This window comes from Lycorma delicatula, chromosome 3 (assembly GCF_047948215.1).
Source record: "Lycorma delicatula isolate Av1 chromosome 3, ASM4794821v1, whole genome shotgun sequence".
In the NCBI taxonomy this organism is placed as follows: Eukaryota; Metazoa; Arthropoda; class Insecta; order Hemiptera; family Fulgoridae; genus Lycorma; species Lycorma delicatula.
The window spans coordinates 109,350,167-109,364,617 of record NC_134457.1 but is presented as its reverse complement, the minus strand read 5'-3'; the positions used below and the strand labels follow the sequence as shown (position 1 = coordinate 109,364,617).

Genomic DNA, 14,451 nt, shown 5'->3' with positions numbered 1-14,451 from the left:
TAATAAAGTTTTTAATAAAATTTAATTAATTTAAAAAATTTTAACATAACGTATAAATGAATGAATAATATGATATTATGTATTGCGAGTTTATAATGTTTGAAATATATATAATATATATAAACATAATGCCTCTGATGATGCTATAATTAAGTTTTTGAAAGCGTTTCTGCATGTTTAATGAAATAAGGTATTTCAACCTATTTCAATTATTCTGTATGTGGGTTGATCTATTAATATAAATTAATTTGTATTGGTAAAGAGGAGTATGGTTATTAAAAGGATTATAAAAGAATTGATTTTAAAAAATTATATATATATATTCTGATTATATATATATTAAATATAGTGTATATATTACAGTACATATATTACAAATACGAGAATAAAATGATTGTTTATTTATTTATTTTATATCAATAAAATGAATATTTTTTTTACAAAAATAATACAAAATACTTTTAACAAATAACATACAGTAATATACAACAATAAAAAAATACTATATAAAAAATTAGTTCTTAATAAACTATCAAAAATATTACTACTAGTTTTACTTCTTGATTAATTGCTTTTTTACACAAAACTCAATAATACAAAACTAATAAAATACAACTTCTGATCTCTCTAATCAGTCGCCAGCTGAGCAAAATGCATTAGCCTACATAAATTTAATTACTTTCTTTTCTAAGAAAATAAACTTCTAACTTGTGTCTGAAAATAGAAATCCCAGAGCTAAGTTCCAAACACAATAAATGTCTTCATGTTATTAGTTCATAATCCTAGGTGTGCATGCAGATATGTATGAATGTTTGCCATATATGGAAAAGGTAGGTTCTGTTACCTTTTTTCTAAGTTTTGCTGCTGCAAGTTCTCAAATGTTGTTTTAACAGAAGTATTTGAATTGGGCGTAATTAAGGATGACACTAATATCATCAAGGGAGCTACTTCAGCATGAATATGCCCAGTGTTAATGTCAGTCATCTTCGCTGATATTATTTTTTCTAGTACAAGTTTCTTTTACAGACTTTGCAGTTTCATTTTAATCTAAAAAAAGAGACATTGATGCATCAGAATCATTTTCTAATGTTTTTCATGTTTCTCATTGTGATTTTCAAACCTGGGAATTAAACGAAAAATATTAATCATCTTTCTTAACATTAGGAGTGATGAGAATCAAAGAACTTCTACCATAATAACTAATGCTATATTTGTTTTATTTATAATCATACATTTACTGCAAGATTGTAATAATTTGTATTTCCACTTTCTTCATGCAGATTTTAGCACTAATTTTTTAAATCAGACTTAGCTCCTTTTGATTCATAGTGTGTAAAACTTTCTCAATGTTATCAATTGTCAATGTTATCAAGTTGTAAGTTAATGATTATAATTTTGCAGAACGTATTAATAATTATTGTTTTAGCAGTACAGTAAGGAATGTGATGATACTGACAAACTAAAAGTAAATTAGATCCCTGACTTATTTTAATACTTATATAACTATACCCTAACCTTCTTATGCCCACCAAATAGTTAAAAAATTATAACAGACGATATAAAAATACAGATAAATTTAGAAAGATATAGGTGATACATATAAAAATTACCACCTTGATGGTGGTAACCCTCAAAAATGCAATCAAACCCTTACCCTCAAAAAATGAGGGTAAGATTAACCCTCAGCTAGGTTCATACCACCCTAAAAATCTTGTTACAGCATCTTTCCATTGCGAGTAAACCTTTTTGCAGGAATCCTTAGTATCACGTCGTGGCTTAAATTCTTTATCCACCTTCCTCAATGCAACCAACTCCTTTTTATCAGTCCAGATACCTACATTAACAATAAATAAAAAAACATGAGTTTTCCAATTTTATACTACATTAAAACTTATAGAGACATCTTCATATGTTACAAAGTTGTAATTATAAAAAATATTGTATAACAATTAAAAGAAAAAGGGGGATAATACGTCTGATAACAAACAAGATGGATTCATAGCATATTCATTTTGACTCTCAAAACATTAAATTTTAATTTTCTGGAGGTTAATTTGAATTTCAAAAGTATTAAAAATTCTAAACATGTTTGGCAAAGTTACCTATGTCACACTTGTTTAGGTGAAGTCATGATTTTAGAAATTATTCGTCAAGTTTGGCAAAGTTAACTCTCACACTTGTTCAGGTCAAGTCATTATTGTAGAGATTATTAGTCAAGTTAAAAAGCAATCAACACTCTTTAAAACTTTAAACCAACAATAAATTCCAAACAAGCAATTTGATTTGAAATAACATGTTTCTTTGAAAAACATTAACAAGCAATTTGATTTGAAATAACATGTTTCTTTGAAAAATATTAAAATTTGTTAAAAGGCTAAAATGTTACACTTTTGTTGCAGCATCAGATCTATGATTTATTGAAATATGATTTCTAAGAAAGGAACACAAGCTTGACCATACAACTGAGACTGAACATTGAAATTAATGATAATTTGCAACCAAGAAATTTAAGGGAAGAACCCTTGTGACATACATCAGGCATATCTTCTAAACTTGAAGAGCAGAGAATTCCTAACATGTGGAGTTTATATGATGACTTCAATTGACACCAGCAAATCATAAAACTCCAGTCACATTCCTCAAAAATATAATTATGTATAATGTATTAAATAAAGTATATTATTATTATACATAGAAGTAATAAGGCAAAAATTAATAATAGTTTATGCTTGAAACCTCATTTTCAAGTTTCACATAATTCAAAACTAAATTACTGAATTGTTTGTACTCGTACATACAGATAATAAATTTTTTAAATTAATGTTATTTATATCAATACTAACATATATCACAAATTAATCATGCTGTTGGTAACTTGAATGCATGTGCTGAATGGAAATGCCAATAAAAAATAGAAAATGGTATTCAAAGAACTATCCATAACATTATTGCCACTTAACAACTTTTTATTGATATATGTGATATAGGGAAAATAAATAGATTAAATCAACATTAAAATTAAAGCCAATAAAATAAAACTTTTATTTTAAGTACACATAGAAATAAAATCCAGTATAGATATTATTATTTTTTTTTATAAATCACAAATCTAAGAACCTGTAAAGCAATATGTAGTTAAAAAGAACCTTTAATAAAAAATCTTTTAAATAACTATCTCATAAATATAATTCTAATATTTCTTCATACCTGTAGCTAGACCAGCAAGAAATGCTGCTCCAAGTACAGACATTTCTGAACTCTTAGCTCTCTCCACTGTAAGACCGGTTAAATCAGACACTAACTGTAGAACGAAATCATTGCGTGACACTCCTCCATCAACCCTACAATTAAAACAAGAACAATTATTACGGAGTAAGGTATTTTATTCTTTTAAAAGCCAACTCTAAAAAAACAATAAAAAAAGAGTAATGGAAGAGAGCGTTGGAAGATGAAGACCCAAAACTACAAAGAATGGTTTAGAAAGCTTATGATCATACTTCCAAAAAAATATTGCTATTGCGATCAATCAGGCACCTCATCAGATAATGAACTGGAAACTAAAAACTTACTTATCATGATTAAAAGATACTTGGACACAAATAAGAAACTTCCTACCTCCTGATGTTATTGATTTAAAATCTATTAACCACACCAAGCCTTTTTTACAGCTCCTCAAAAAAAATCTGATCTAATAACCCAAGAAATATAAGGATGTTGTGGAATCGATTTAGTTATCATGGATTAATTTAGGCAAATTAAAAAATAAAGTAGCCCCAATAAACTGATTGAATGCACAAGAAAAAGAAAATAGGAAAGGTATACAAGAGGTTACCTTTAAAATAAAGACAGTTTCATTGTAAAAAAAATTTATTCTGAAAACTTCATAAATATTTTTTATTTTTCTTCAACTATATACCTTCTACTATTTCTCTACATAATCGCCACATGAATTAAGACATTTATCATAGTGGTACACCAGCTTCAATATATCCTCATCATATTCTTCTGTCACCAGTCCATTTAGTCACTGATTAGCATTTTTAAGTTCATGATCACCCACAAATTGCTTACCACTCAAAAATTTTTTCAATTTCCCAAACAAATGGTAATCAGAAGGAGCTCGATTATATGGTGGGTGATCGTAAATTTCCCATTCAAATGTTCTCAGTAAATCACAAGTCAGACCCGCAATATGTGAACGTGCATTATTGAGCAGGAGGATGATAATCATCAGTCAGCCGCCCATGTCGCCAATTTTGAATGACACACCATAACTTACGTATTGTTTTGCAGTAGGCTTCTGCATTTATGGTCGTTCCACATGGCATGAAATCAATCAACAGTATGCCAAATCAATCCCAAAAGACTGTGACCATCAATTTGCATCCAAATGGCTGTAGCTTGACCTTTGTTGGTCTGGTTAGTGATTTAAGATGACACACACCATTTTCAGTGGTTTCTTTCATTCATTACATTATCACCAAACACAGCAACCAGCTACCTATGAATTTAAGCCAGCTTAATGTTTTGATGTTTAAAAACGTATGACTCCATGTATTTCACAGTCTGCAGCAACATTGATTTTCCTATTCATTTTACAATGTAATAACTCACACATAATCAGATAATACAACACCACAACAACATACAGATAACAATGCAGTATATACGTTATTAGCGTGGCCATAAACAACACAGGTTCACCAACCTTAAGGAGAAAAATTTCCCAAGGAAATGTCCTTCATAATTAGCTATATCTCTAAAGGAATTTAACATTCTGTAATACATTATTGTGGAAAGTGTGTAAAAAAATTGAAAATAATTACTGGAGGGGTCCTTGAAGAAATGCTACAATTTTATGACTTTCATATCTCCAACTCTGAAAGTAACTGAAGGACATAGGTATAGAATTTGTTGATGATATGTAAGATTATGATAAATGCATGAACTATATATATAAACAAAAAATATACATCAATAAATAAAAAAAATTAAATGAAAATAAAATACAAAAAAATATGTGCCTTTGAACACAAGGATTTTTCTGGACTACAGGCTGAAGCCCCTAATCATTTCTTAACCAGAGATCGCTAAAAAAAGGGATCATTATCAATTTAAAATGACAATGAAGTAACAAACTTTATCCAGTGTTTATGTATTGTATAAATCCCAAGTTGTAAGTACAAAAAAATAAAAATACTTTGAGGGCAAGTTGTGGGTGGGGATCCCCAGCTTGGGAAATTTTTTAGTCCTACTTGGTCTTACTGTTACCATCCAATGAGTACCATCTCTCACAAAATAATACTAGATTTAGAAACAAAATTTCATACTAAGAAAGTATTACAACTTTGTTGTCAGTTTTTTCATTGCCTGAACACTAATTATTTGTTATAGATAAATAATTAATTGTCAGATGTTAACATCTGACAATTAAAAATTAATTATAAACTAAAACCTAGCAATGTAAAAGTACATCTTATAATGAAAAAGCACATAACCTATGTTAAAAGCGAAATAAAAACACGAATAAAACCACAATGGATTAAATTAAAAAAGTAAGATACCGCATCAAAGGTTGGCAACCAACTCATGTTGGCTGCACTTTAATCCAAGCCGCACTGAAGCATATCATTTGCTTCCGCCTATTCCAAAGAGATGGCCTCATCACTGTCAACCAGCAGACTTACCACGAGGCTTGATCGAAACGCACCCATAGCAAAATGGATGGATGAATGAATGAATGATGGACTGCAACAAGCATCTTTAGAATGGTGACTGACCCATGCCGACGAATTAGCCATGTAGCCGTAGCTAAAACAGAGCTCAATAGAAGCACAATACGATTGGCTCCCCAACAGTTATTATATAGAATCCTCAGCATATCTAACATTTTTAGACATTTTACCTTCAGCTCCTTCAAATGTGTTATCCACGTTAGCCGTTGGTCAAACCACATTCTTAGAAATCTAACCACATGCATGCCTCAATTGTTTCATTTTTTTGTGTCATGTAAATACATGAGCGTCAACATGTTCCCTCAACCGAGAAAATGAAATATACTTCATTCTTTTTTGGGAGGGAAGTGAATCCAGTAGATTTACACCACGATTCTAAGTGGGTTATTTTTATTGCAGCCTCTCACCTGTAGCTAACATTCTACATGGTACGTAAAAGACAATACGAATGTATTACACATAATGGGTTTTCACATGCAGTTTGTCATTCCAACTTGTATTCGGAAGGCCTGACTACTGAGGAAACCTTATAGAGGGCCCTTACTGAGGATAAATGCGAGGAGATTACCTTGCATATCCCATTCATGAAGTGTATTTAGAATTCCTCTATTCCATCCCATACTGTACGCCTTTCACAAATCAAAAAATACAGCAATCAGAAATTGACAAAATAAAAAGATTTTGAAAGGTACTACAATAGATGACAGTTTACCATTTGTTCCATGCACACAGACAATTCCCAATGCAGAATGGAAATTCATCCATTCATCTTGCACAGAGTACTGATCAAAGAGATAGAACGATAACTTGTGGGGCATAATTTATATTTACCAGGTTTCAGTACTGTGATCAGTACAGTGCCTCTGGCCAAGAATCTGAAAACACCTGGTCAGAGAACATTCTATTATAGATATACAAAATAAGTCATGTCCACTATCTGCGAGGTGTAATAAAATACTAAGCCTGATATTATCATTTCCAAAAGAAGTGTCACTAGAATTATTCGGGGCATATCTATTTCATTATAAGAAAATGGAATGTTTAATTCATTCTGCAAGTCTCCAATCACCAACAGGATATTTTCTACCTGCAACTTATATCTCACAAACTCAGAGCAGTACAATGATGTAAGTGATGCTGTCCTAAATAACCTTCCAAATGTAGTCGCAACAACAATAACTGACACGGTAACAAGGTTTTCGTTGCTTTGCTGTCCTATTGGTTGCAGTGACTATACCGATCCACACATGGTTCAAACTTTTCTCTATACAACAGATTATGATGTTGTTACAGAAATGGATTCAATGTAATTCAGCCAAGAATTCCATTTAGCACACCTAAACATTCGACAGCAAACAGTCCTCATATTGCAGAAGGTGCAGAGCAACCCAGTTGTTGGTCCTCAATTGAAATTACGTAAAGCCCTACGCCGACCTCTTATGCACACCTGCAGTCTTTATTCCACCAAGGAATTGCAGGCTTCCTTGGCTTTCCAGATGTTAAAGAGATGAATTCATTCGCGTTATTGAGAATTTTGTGTGTAAAGTTGGCAAGTTGGTGGGTCGCGCTACCTCTCATGTCATACTGGTCAAAGGAGTAATTGTAGTACCTGATCCAGTCCGCTTTCTAAAACACCCATCTATGTGGCTAACTCTGATCACTATTACCAACTGAGATTACAACCGACCTATGATCGCTTCCAATGAATTTTTTTGGAAATGCACCAAGTAAGACATGGGAATACGATTCCTAAACATATGAACAGATCAATGCACGAAAATGTACCTTATGAAGATGGATTATGCATGTTTATGTCAATGTGCACGATCCATCGTTCAATAAGCAGAGATCTAAATTTTTCAACTATATTGCCTGGGAGAGAACATGACAATGAGCCCCAAGAATGGTGATAGGCGTTGAAATCACCAGTTATTAGGCAGGGTATTGAAATCTTTATTCCAATTAACACTAATCTTTATTCTGTCAGGAACAGTAGGACTGGAAAAAGTTAAAATTAGTGATGAGGTTGGTGCATCTACAACACCATTCTCCCTTCTCATAATCCTCTGCATGGTTGTAACTGACTGTGATGACAACTCCTCTGTAATTATAGGCAATTCTATGACAGCCAAGTCTCAGCAAAAGTAAATAATGTAGAATAATAGTTTTTTTAGATCCCAAGATTTCATCTGGATCAAAATGATGAATAAATAACCAAAGCAATGTATGTAACTCTGTTTGGCAATGTTTACCTGTAAAAAGATATAAGAGGGCATAAATAAACAAATTTACAGAATCTTTATTATAATTCATGCTTTACCTGATATAAGAACAATTGCAATTTGATTCATTTACAAAAACATAATACAATTCTAAGATGCGGAATGCAATACTCTCCAATATAGCTCGCAAAAAATGTGCTGGTTGTGATGTACGTTTTACACCCACAAATCCTGCAGCAGCATGAACATCATTTACTGGCGCCTGAAATAAAACAGAAGATTCACAAATTAATTGGCTGTGTTTACAATGTGCAAAGTGTGGAGTTTTTAAGTAGAAAGTACAAAAATAGTAATCATTGATGGGTTCATTAAACCTTTTCATGTTACAAATAGCAAAAACAGTAAAGCAAGTTACAAGAATGTAAGTAAATTAGCCACTTTTGAATATTATTATTAAGAGCTGACACAGCATTTGCAACATAATTATACGAAAGAACATTATTAAAATTCATGACAAAAGAATGAAATTTAAAAATTTATTTAAAAGAAGACCTGAGTGAAAACTTGGCAACATGAAAAAAAACAGCTCTACAATGATCACAGTATACATATAAAAGTAAAGTCAACTAAAAGTAAAAGTAAAGTCTATGCAGATGGCAGAAATTGTCATTGGTGACTGGTAAGGCCATGGAATAGTGATGCTTATTTGACAGCTGCGCAGCCACTTCTGGGAATCCCTCTCATGCTTATGGCACCACACAGTGTTTAAGCTAACATATTACTTATGTTAAAATCATAATTATGTAATTACCAACTTTTGTTATTAAATATTAATTTTATCAGTGTTTCAGTGAAAACATTTTATTAAAATAACCAGTACAATACATAATTAGTTTTGTAATATTAAGAATTCGTTTAATAACCTTTGGGTTTAAAGTTTGCAGTCCAATTTTGTTAATAAATTAAATTACCAAAACCCTAAACTATCACATTAAAAAGAAAAAACTGCTAACAAGTCGAATGGCTCAGTGAATTCGTGGAAACTGATACACCAAAAAGTCATAATAAAATACAAATTCAGTTAAAAGAAATATTTATGTTAGAGAAAAAAAGAGAGAAAGAAAATGGTATAATTTGTAGTTATTGTAATAATGAACAAGGTAGACCTCTGGACAGGCATATAGTGATTTTGTTACTGGAAAAATGTGGGATGCTATTTGAAAATTGGACTTTTTAAAACGCCATTTAATTAGTAAATTCTTCTTAGAAAGTGTACAAAAATTAAGAAATAAAAATGTCTTATTACCAGCAATTGGTTTAGTACGTTTATTAAATGAAACACAATATGCTGCGAATGAAAAAAATCAAATCCTGGGTAAGTAAAAATTTTAATTGATAATTTACTACAAACAGTAAAAATGAATATTTCTTTGCTTTCAGTTTGAGCTAAATAACCACACCTCAAAATGCCAGAAAATTGGCAGAGTAAAAAATTATGCATTTTCATTTTTAGAAGTAATCAGTACAGTAGTAAAAAAAGAAATAATTGAAATTAAAATGGCTGATTTTCATACCTTAATTATTGATGAAAGTACAGATATTTCTACAACAAAATGTTTAATTTTATATTTTAAATTTAGAAAATCTAATCAATATAAAAATATTTCTGGTGAAATAACCCAATTAAAGATTAGTGATTTCCTCCATTGTTTCTGTAATTTTACAATTTTATGTAGACAATGGAGCTTCTGTGATTTGGGAAAAAGAAATATAGCAGCTAAATTAAAACAGAATGTACCACCACATTTAATTTAACAACACTGTGTTGCACATAGTGAATTTCTGATGCTTGGAAAGAAGTGATAAAAGATATTGAAACTGTGGTAAAACTATTTATTCACTATTCTCAAGATGTACAAAGAAAAAAAGTAAATTTAAGATATTATTGATGTTTCTGAAAATGAGGTTATAACTTTCAAGGTCATCAATCAGGTGAAGTGGTTATCGAGGCACTTTGCTGTAAAGAATTACACAGCATCCTTAATAAAGTCATAACTTGGAGTTGGTGACCAACAATCTTTTAAAACTTCCATTTTTGAGATGAGGTCATACTAACGAACATTTAAGCCAGTGACCCACATCATTATCAAAATATGCTTGATCCTATACACCAGAACCAGATGATAGCAAAGATCCACTTGATTTTTCACCAGCATTCTACTTCGATTTCTCTACTCCACCGCTATCACTTTCACTACTACTTTTATCTGGTTGTTTCCTCTTCTTTTTCCCTAAAAGAAAATAAATAACTACTACTAACTTCCCAAAAAAATTTAAACTAAGAATTTAAGCATCTGAACTTCAAGCTAAAAATTTCTTTTATCATCTCCATATAATAATTTTTCACAAAGTTACAGCATTTTGAAAATCAGTAAAAAATGTTTATTGTTTATGAAAAATGTTCTTAATCTAAATATGAATTGATGAGTTTCAAATCCACCTAATTGTCATTTTTTCAATTTTTTTTCATTACTACAAAAGTGTACCAGTGGAATAAGTACAAAAAACACAAAGAAACTGGTGGAATAGTAAAATCTAACAGGCTGTGGCTGTGTGCATTATTAAATTAATGTGAACCAACATGGTTCTGATTTGAGTTTAGAAATTTTTATATCAAGATTGTGTTGTGTTTAACATAACTTTTGTAGTGATTGAACTTCATCACACCAAAAATTGGACTACTGAAATTTGAACCATTCAATAATTATTAGCTATCAAACTTTTAATGTTTTATTATTATTGGTTGATGGTATTTTTTAATAAACCTTTAATATTCTGTACAAATACGTTTTATTATTTGCAACTAGCAGAAGTCGCTAGTTGCAAAATCAACCATTTCAAAATTCAAAACCATCTAACTAAGCAAAACTGCTGCAAAAGTAGCAAATTAAAATTTTCAATCATTATTTAAAATTACTGGAGTGTGGTATACTTGTTATTAATTCCTTATTAGTTAGTATTGTATGTTTTTTCTTAAAATTTCAATAATAAAGATATCAAAAATCACTATTATTACAAACAATCTTCACATTTCCTGGACATTTTAGATTGCTTTAATTGGATAGTTTTGCAACTCATCAACTCAAATGAAAATAATATAGATACACACCTTTCATGCTAAAAAGGTTTCTAATATCCATTTTAGACTGCTATTGTTATGGGACGGAATTGTGATCTGAACTAGTTCAAATCCGTCAACACACTCAACTGACTCACTCCATTGATTGCAGCGCTTAAATAGGGAACAGAAGGTACTAGTAGAACTTTCCTGTTAAATCCAACATCGAACATTCTATAATCTTCTAGTTTTACCATAGACCATCCAGAATTTGAACTGTCAGTTCCCCATTCGTTCACTAGAGAGCCCTCCTGCCATGATTCAAGCATGCTTTCTTGTCATGCAATGCTATTATAACCAATGATACTGACCTATAATTTTTCGTTTGACTAAATGAGCTAGGGAGGGGCAAGTGCCCCATCCTGGTTATGCCTATAAGACGAATAATGGCAATAATTAAGCTGAGATGAGAATATGTTGCTAACTAATTACACCACAATAGTCTGAATATAGTACACAAGCATGCCATTATAGCACAATAATAAATTAACATTTACCATTCAAATTACTTTTCAGTATACAGTAAAAAATCTTGTTTTAAAATCTTACTGCATCATATGCTAGGTAGTGGAAGATGTTTTTACTGTATAATTTTCAATCCACTAAATAACAGAGGCTAGTCAATTGCTTAAACCTGTTAACTTTCTGATGTTGATAGTCAAACACCACTAAATGTTAGAACGATAATACAGCATGTTATAAAGTGCAAAATTTCATGGAACAAGACAAGTGTAACAAATAGTCCCAAATAAAAAAGAAAAATAATAAAAAACTTATTAAAAGATCTCAATTACACCAAGCTTATCTGGAAAATTACAATTGAAACAACAATCATTTTAAGCTGGTCAGACAATTAATAGAAGGAAATTTAATACACACTTCTACAAAATGTGATCTTTTATAGAGAATTTATCCAAGAAGGTACTTTGAGAAGGGACTATAAGTTTACACATACTTACTTGACTGCATCTGTAAGTATAATTTATAATTATCAAATAAAGAAAAATTACAAAAGATCAAACTGAAATCCTCGCTGCTGAAATGCATGGAAAGTATTTTTCCACCACTACAAACAATATTAATATTTCTAATACTGCAACATACAAAACATGAGGATGGTTATTCTGTTTCTAAAATATATTCAAATTAGTACATTGATAAATTTATATACACGCGTCCCACAAAGAAAAACTTTCAGGACATGCTCTACTGGTGAAAATAATAAAAAAAGTTCATATAAACAGGTTTGAAAACACTTGGTTTTCAAGTTTTGTCTAGCTAAAGATTTTGCTCGGATTTCAGCTCTTCTAATAAAAAAAAAACTCCACTATAATTTTTGGAACCTAAATTAAGGAGTAAGGTTGGTGGTTTCTTATGTAATTTGAGCTGAGAAATAGGATAAAACAGGTCCCAGAACTGTAACTCCAGTATTTTTTAAGATATCTGATGTAAAACACAAAATTTTGTTTTGAAAAACTTTTTTTTAAGTTTGTAGTACAATAGCTTTGTTAACTGACAAATAAATACAGAAGAAGATTTAGTTAAAAAAACTTGTAGAGAATTTAATTCTGAGAAAAATAATGTAAATGCAGCCAATAAAAAGTAAATAAAAACTTTTAAAAATTGTTTTTTTTATTGAAGCATAACAGACGAAAAATAGACAGAAAGTCGTATTATTCCATACCTAATAAACATTTATTTTTAATAGAGCAAAACAAACAAAAAAAATACATGAATGTTATATGGTAACAGATTAACAATCTCAGTTACAGTAATTTTTCAAAAATCCTTCCTTCACAATGAACACAGCATTCTGTCCAATGTAAAATATTTCTGGTGACTTTCCGTGTCATCTCACAACCATTTCGTATAAATTCAGTAGCATTTTGTATTTTAAGTAAATCTTTAGTATTAACTTTTTGATGGTATATTATCATTTTCATATGGCCCCAAATGAAGTAATCTAGCTAAGTCAGGTGATCATGGTAGTCAATTGATTGTTCCATGACATCCAATCCAATTTAAGAAATTAGCATTCAAGAGATTTCTAGCTACTAAAGAAGAATGTGGCATTGTACCATCATGCTGGAGAATCATTTGCAATCTAGTTTGTAAAGGTACTCCTCCAAAAGAGCCGGCAAATTATTTTTCAAGAAATGAATGTATACATCACTCATAAGGTTTTCACTGAAAATAAATGGTCCCAGAATTTTGTCACAGATAATGCCATACCAAACAATAATGTGAAATCTATGTTGGAAACTAGTTTCCACAGTACCAGTACCAGTATGGATTGTCTTCGCTCCATAATTGACTAATTTTAGAACTGAAGACTCCACTTCTCGTAAAAGTGGCTTCATCAAAAAATAAAACTGAATTTACATTATCAGCATTGTCTAGAAGCCAATGACACAAGTTTAACTGCTGGTGGTAATCTGTTAGCTGCAAATTTACTCCACCATAACTCGAAAACAAAGCATTTTTCCAGACCTATGTTTATATGAACTCTTTTCATTATTTTCACCAGGAAAACATGTCCTGAAGGTTTCTCCATTTCTTTGTGGAACAACCTGTATAATATAATCAAAAACATATTTATTCTTATACTTACAGAAATGCTGTTACACTACAATATTATTTCATCATAAAAGATTCCTTGTGAACGTTGATTTAATTATTTAGAATACTTAATAGTGTTACCATTCATACCATATATATATATATCAACCACTTTTAGTCTACATATAATGAGCTTGGTCTAGATCATACTATTATTACAAAAGAAAATTTACAAGTGCAAATTATTATATTACCTGCAAACCGCTAAATGCAGGAACAAAATATACACCATCATTACCAGGAACTGAGGTAGCTATTTTATAAGATTCAGAAGGATCAGGTCCAAGGAATCCTGCAATAAATAATATATTATAATGCATCTCAAACTCTTCATTTTCCTAACTAATTTGACTGACGATTCGAGTTCAAATTCCAATATAAATTCAAGTCTAGGCTTCAATATCAAAAAATAACAAGATTGATTTTATTGTTAGCAAACAAGTTGAGACGGTTGTGTGTTAAGGATATTGACTATGAAGTATTGGGGCAGGAATAGCTTTGACTGGGGAAGGAATTGATTTTTTTTGAGCTAATTTTCCTCAATTGGCAGTTACAAGCACCTGAGTGAAATTATTTTACAATAATTGTCATAAATCAATGAGTGAAAATATGGAGCTATATTTGCAAAACAAATTCAGTTAAAAACCTCAGAAACCTTTCAAATATTAGCAGTGGCTGAGAGTAATGAGCCATGTCA

General features: G+C 30.7%; 1 protein-coding gene across 2 annotated transcripts in view; it reads right to left on the bottom strand.

Annotated features, from left to right (window-relative positions):
- Positions 1-378: 378 nt before the first annotated feature.
- The window catches only part of LOC142321881 (glycerol kinase 5), a 39,770-nt gene continuing 25,697 nt past the window's right edge, over positions 379-14,451 (bottom strand). Inside the window, exons 8-12 of one of the 2 annotated variants that reach the window (XM_075360354.1) lie at positions 13,949-14,046; positions 8,056-8,219; positions 3,208-3,341; positions 1,655-1,834; positions 379-1,120 (exon numbers count right to left, since the gene is read on the bottom strand). In XM_075360354.1, the coding sequence (XP_075216469.1) occupies positions 1,683-1,834; positions 3,208-3,341; positions 8,056-8,219; positions 13,949-14,046 (548 nt within the window). In that variant the 3' untranslated portion in view covers positions 379-1,120; positions 1,655-1,682. Of the gene's footprint in view, positions 1,835-3,207; positions 3,342-8,055; positions 8,220-13,948; positions 14,047-14,451 lie in introns of both variants that reach the window. The other variant, XM_075360353.1, reaches the window with a different exon arrangement.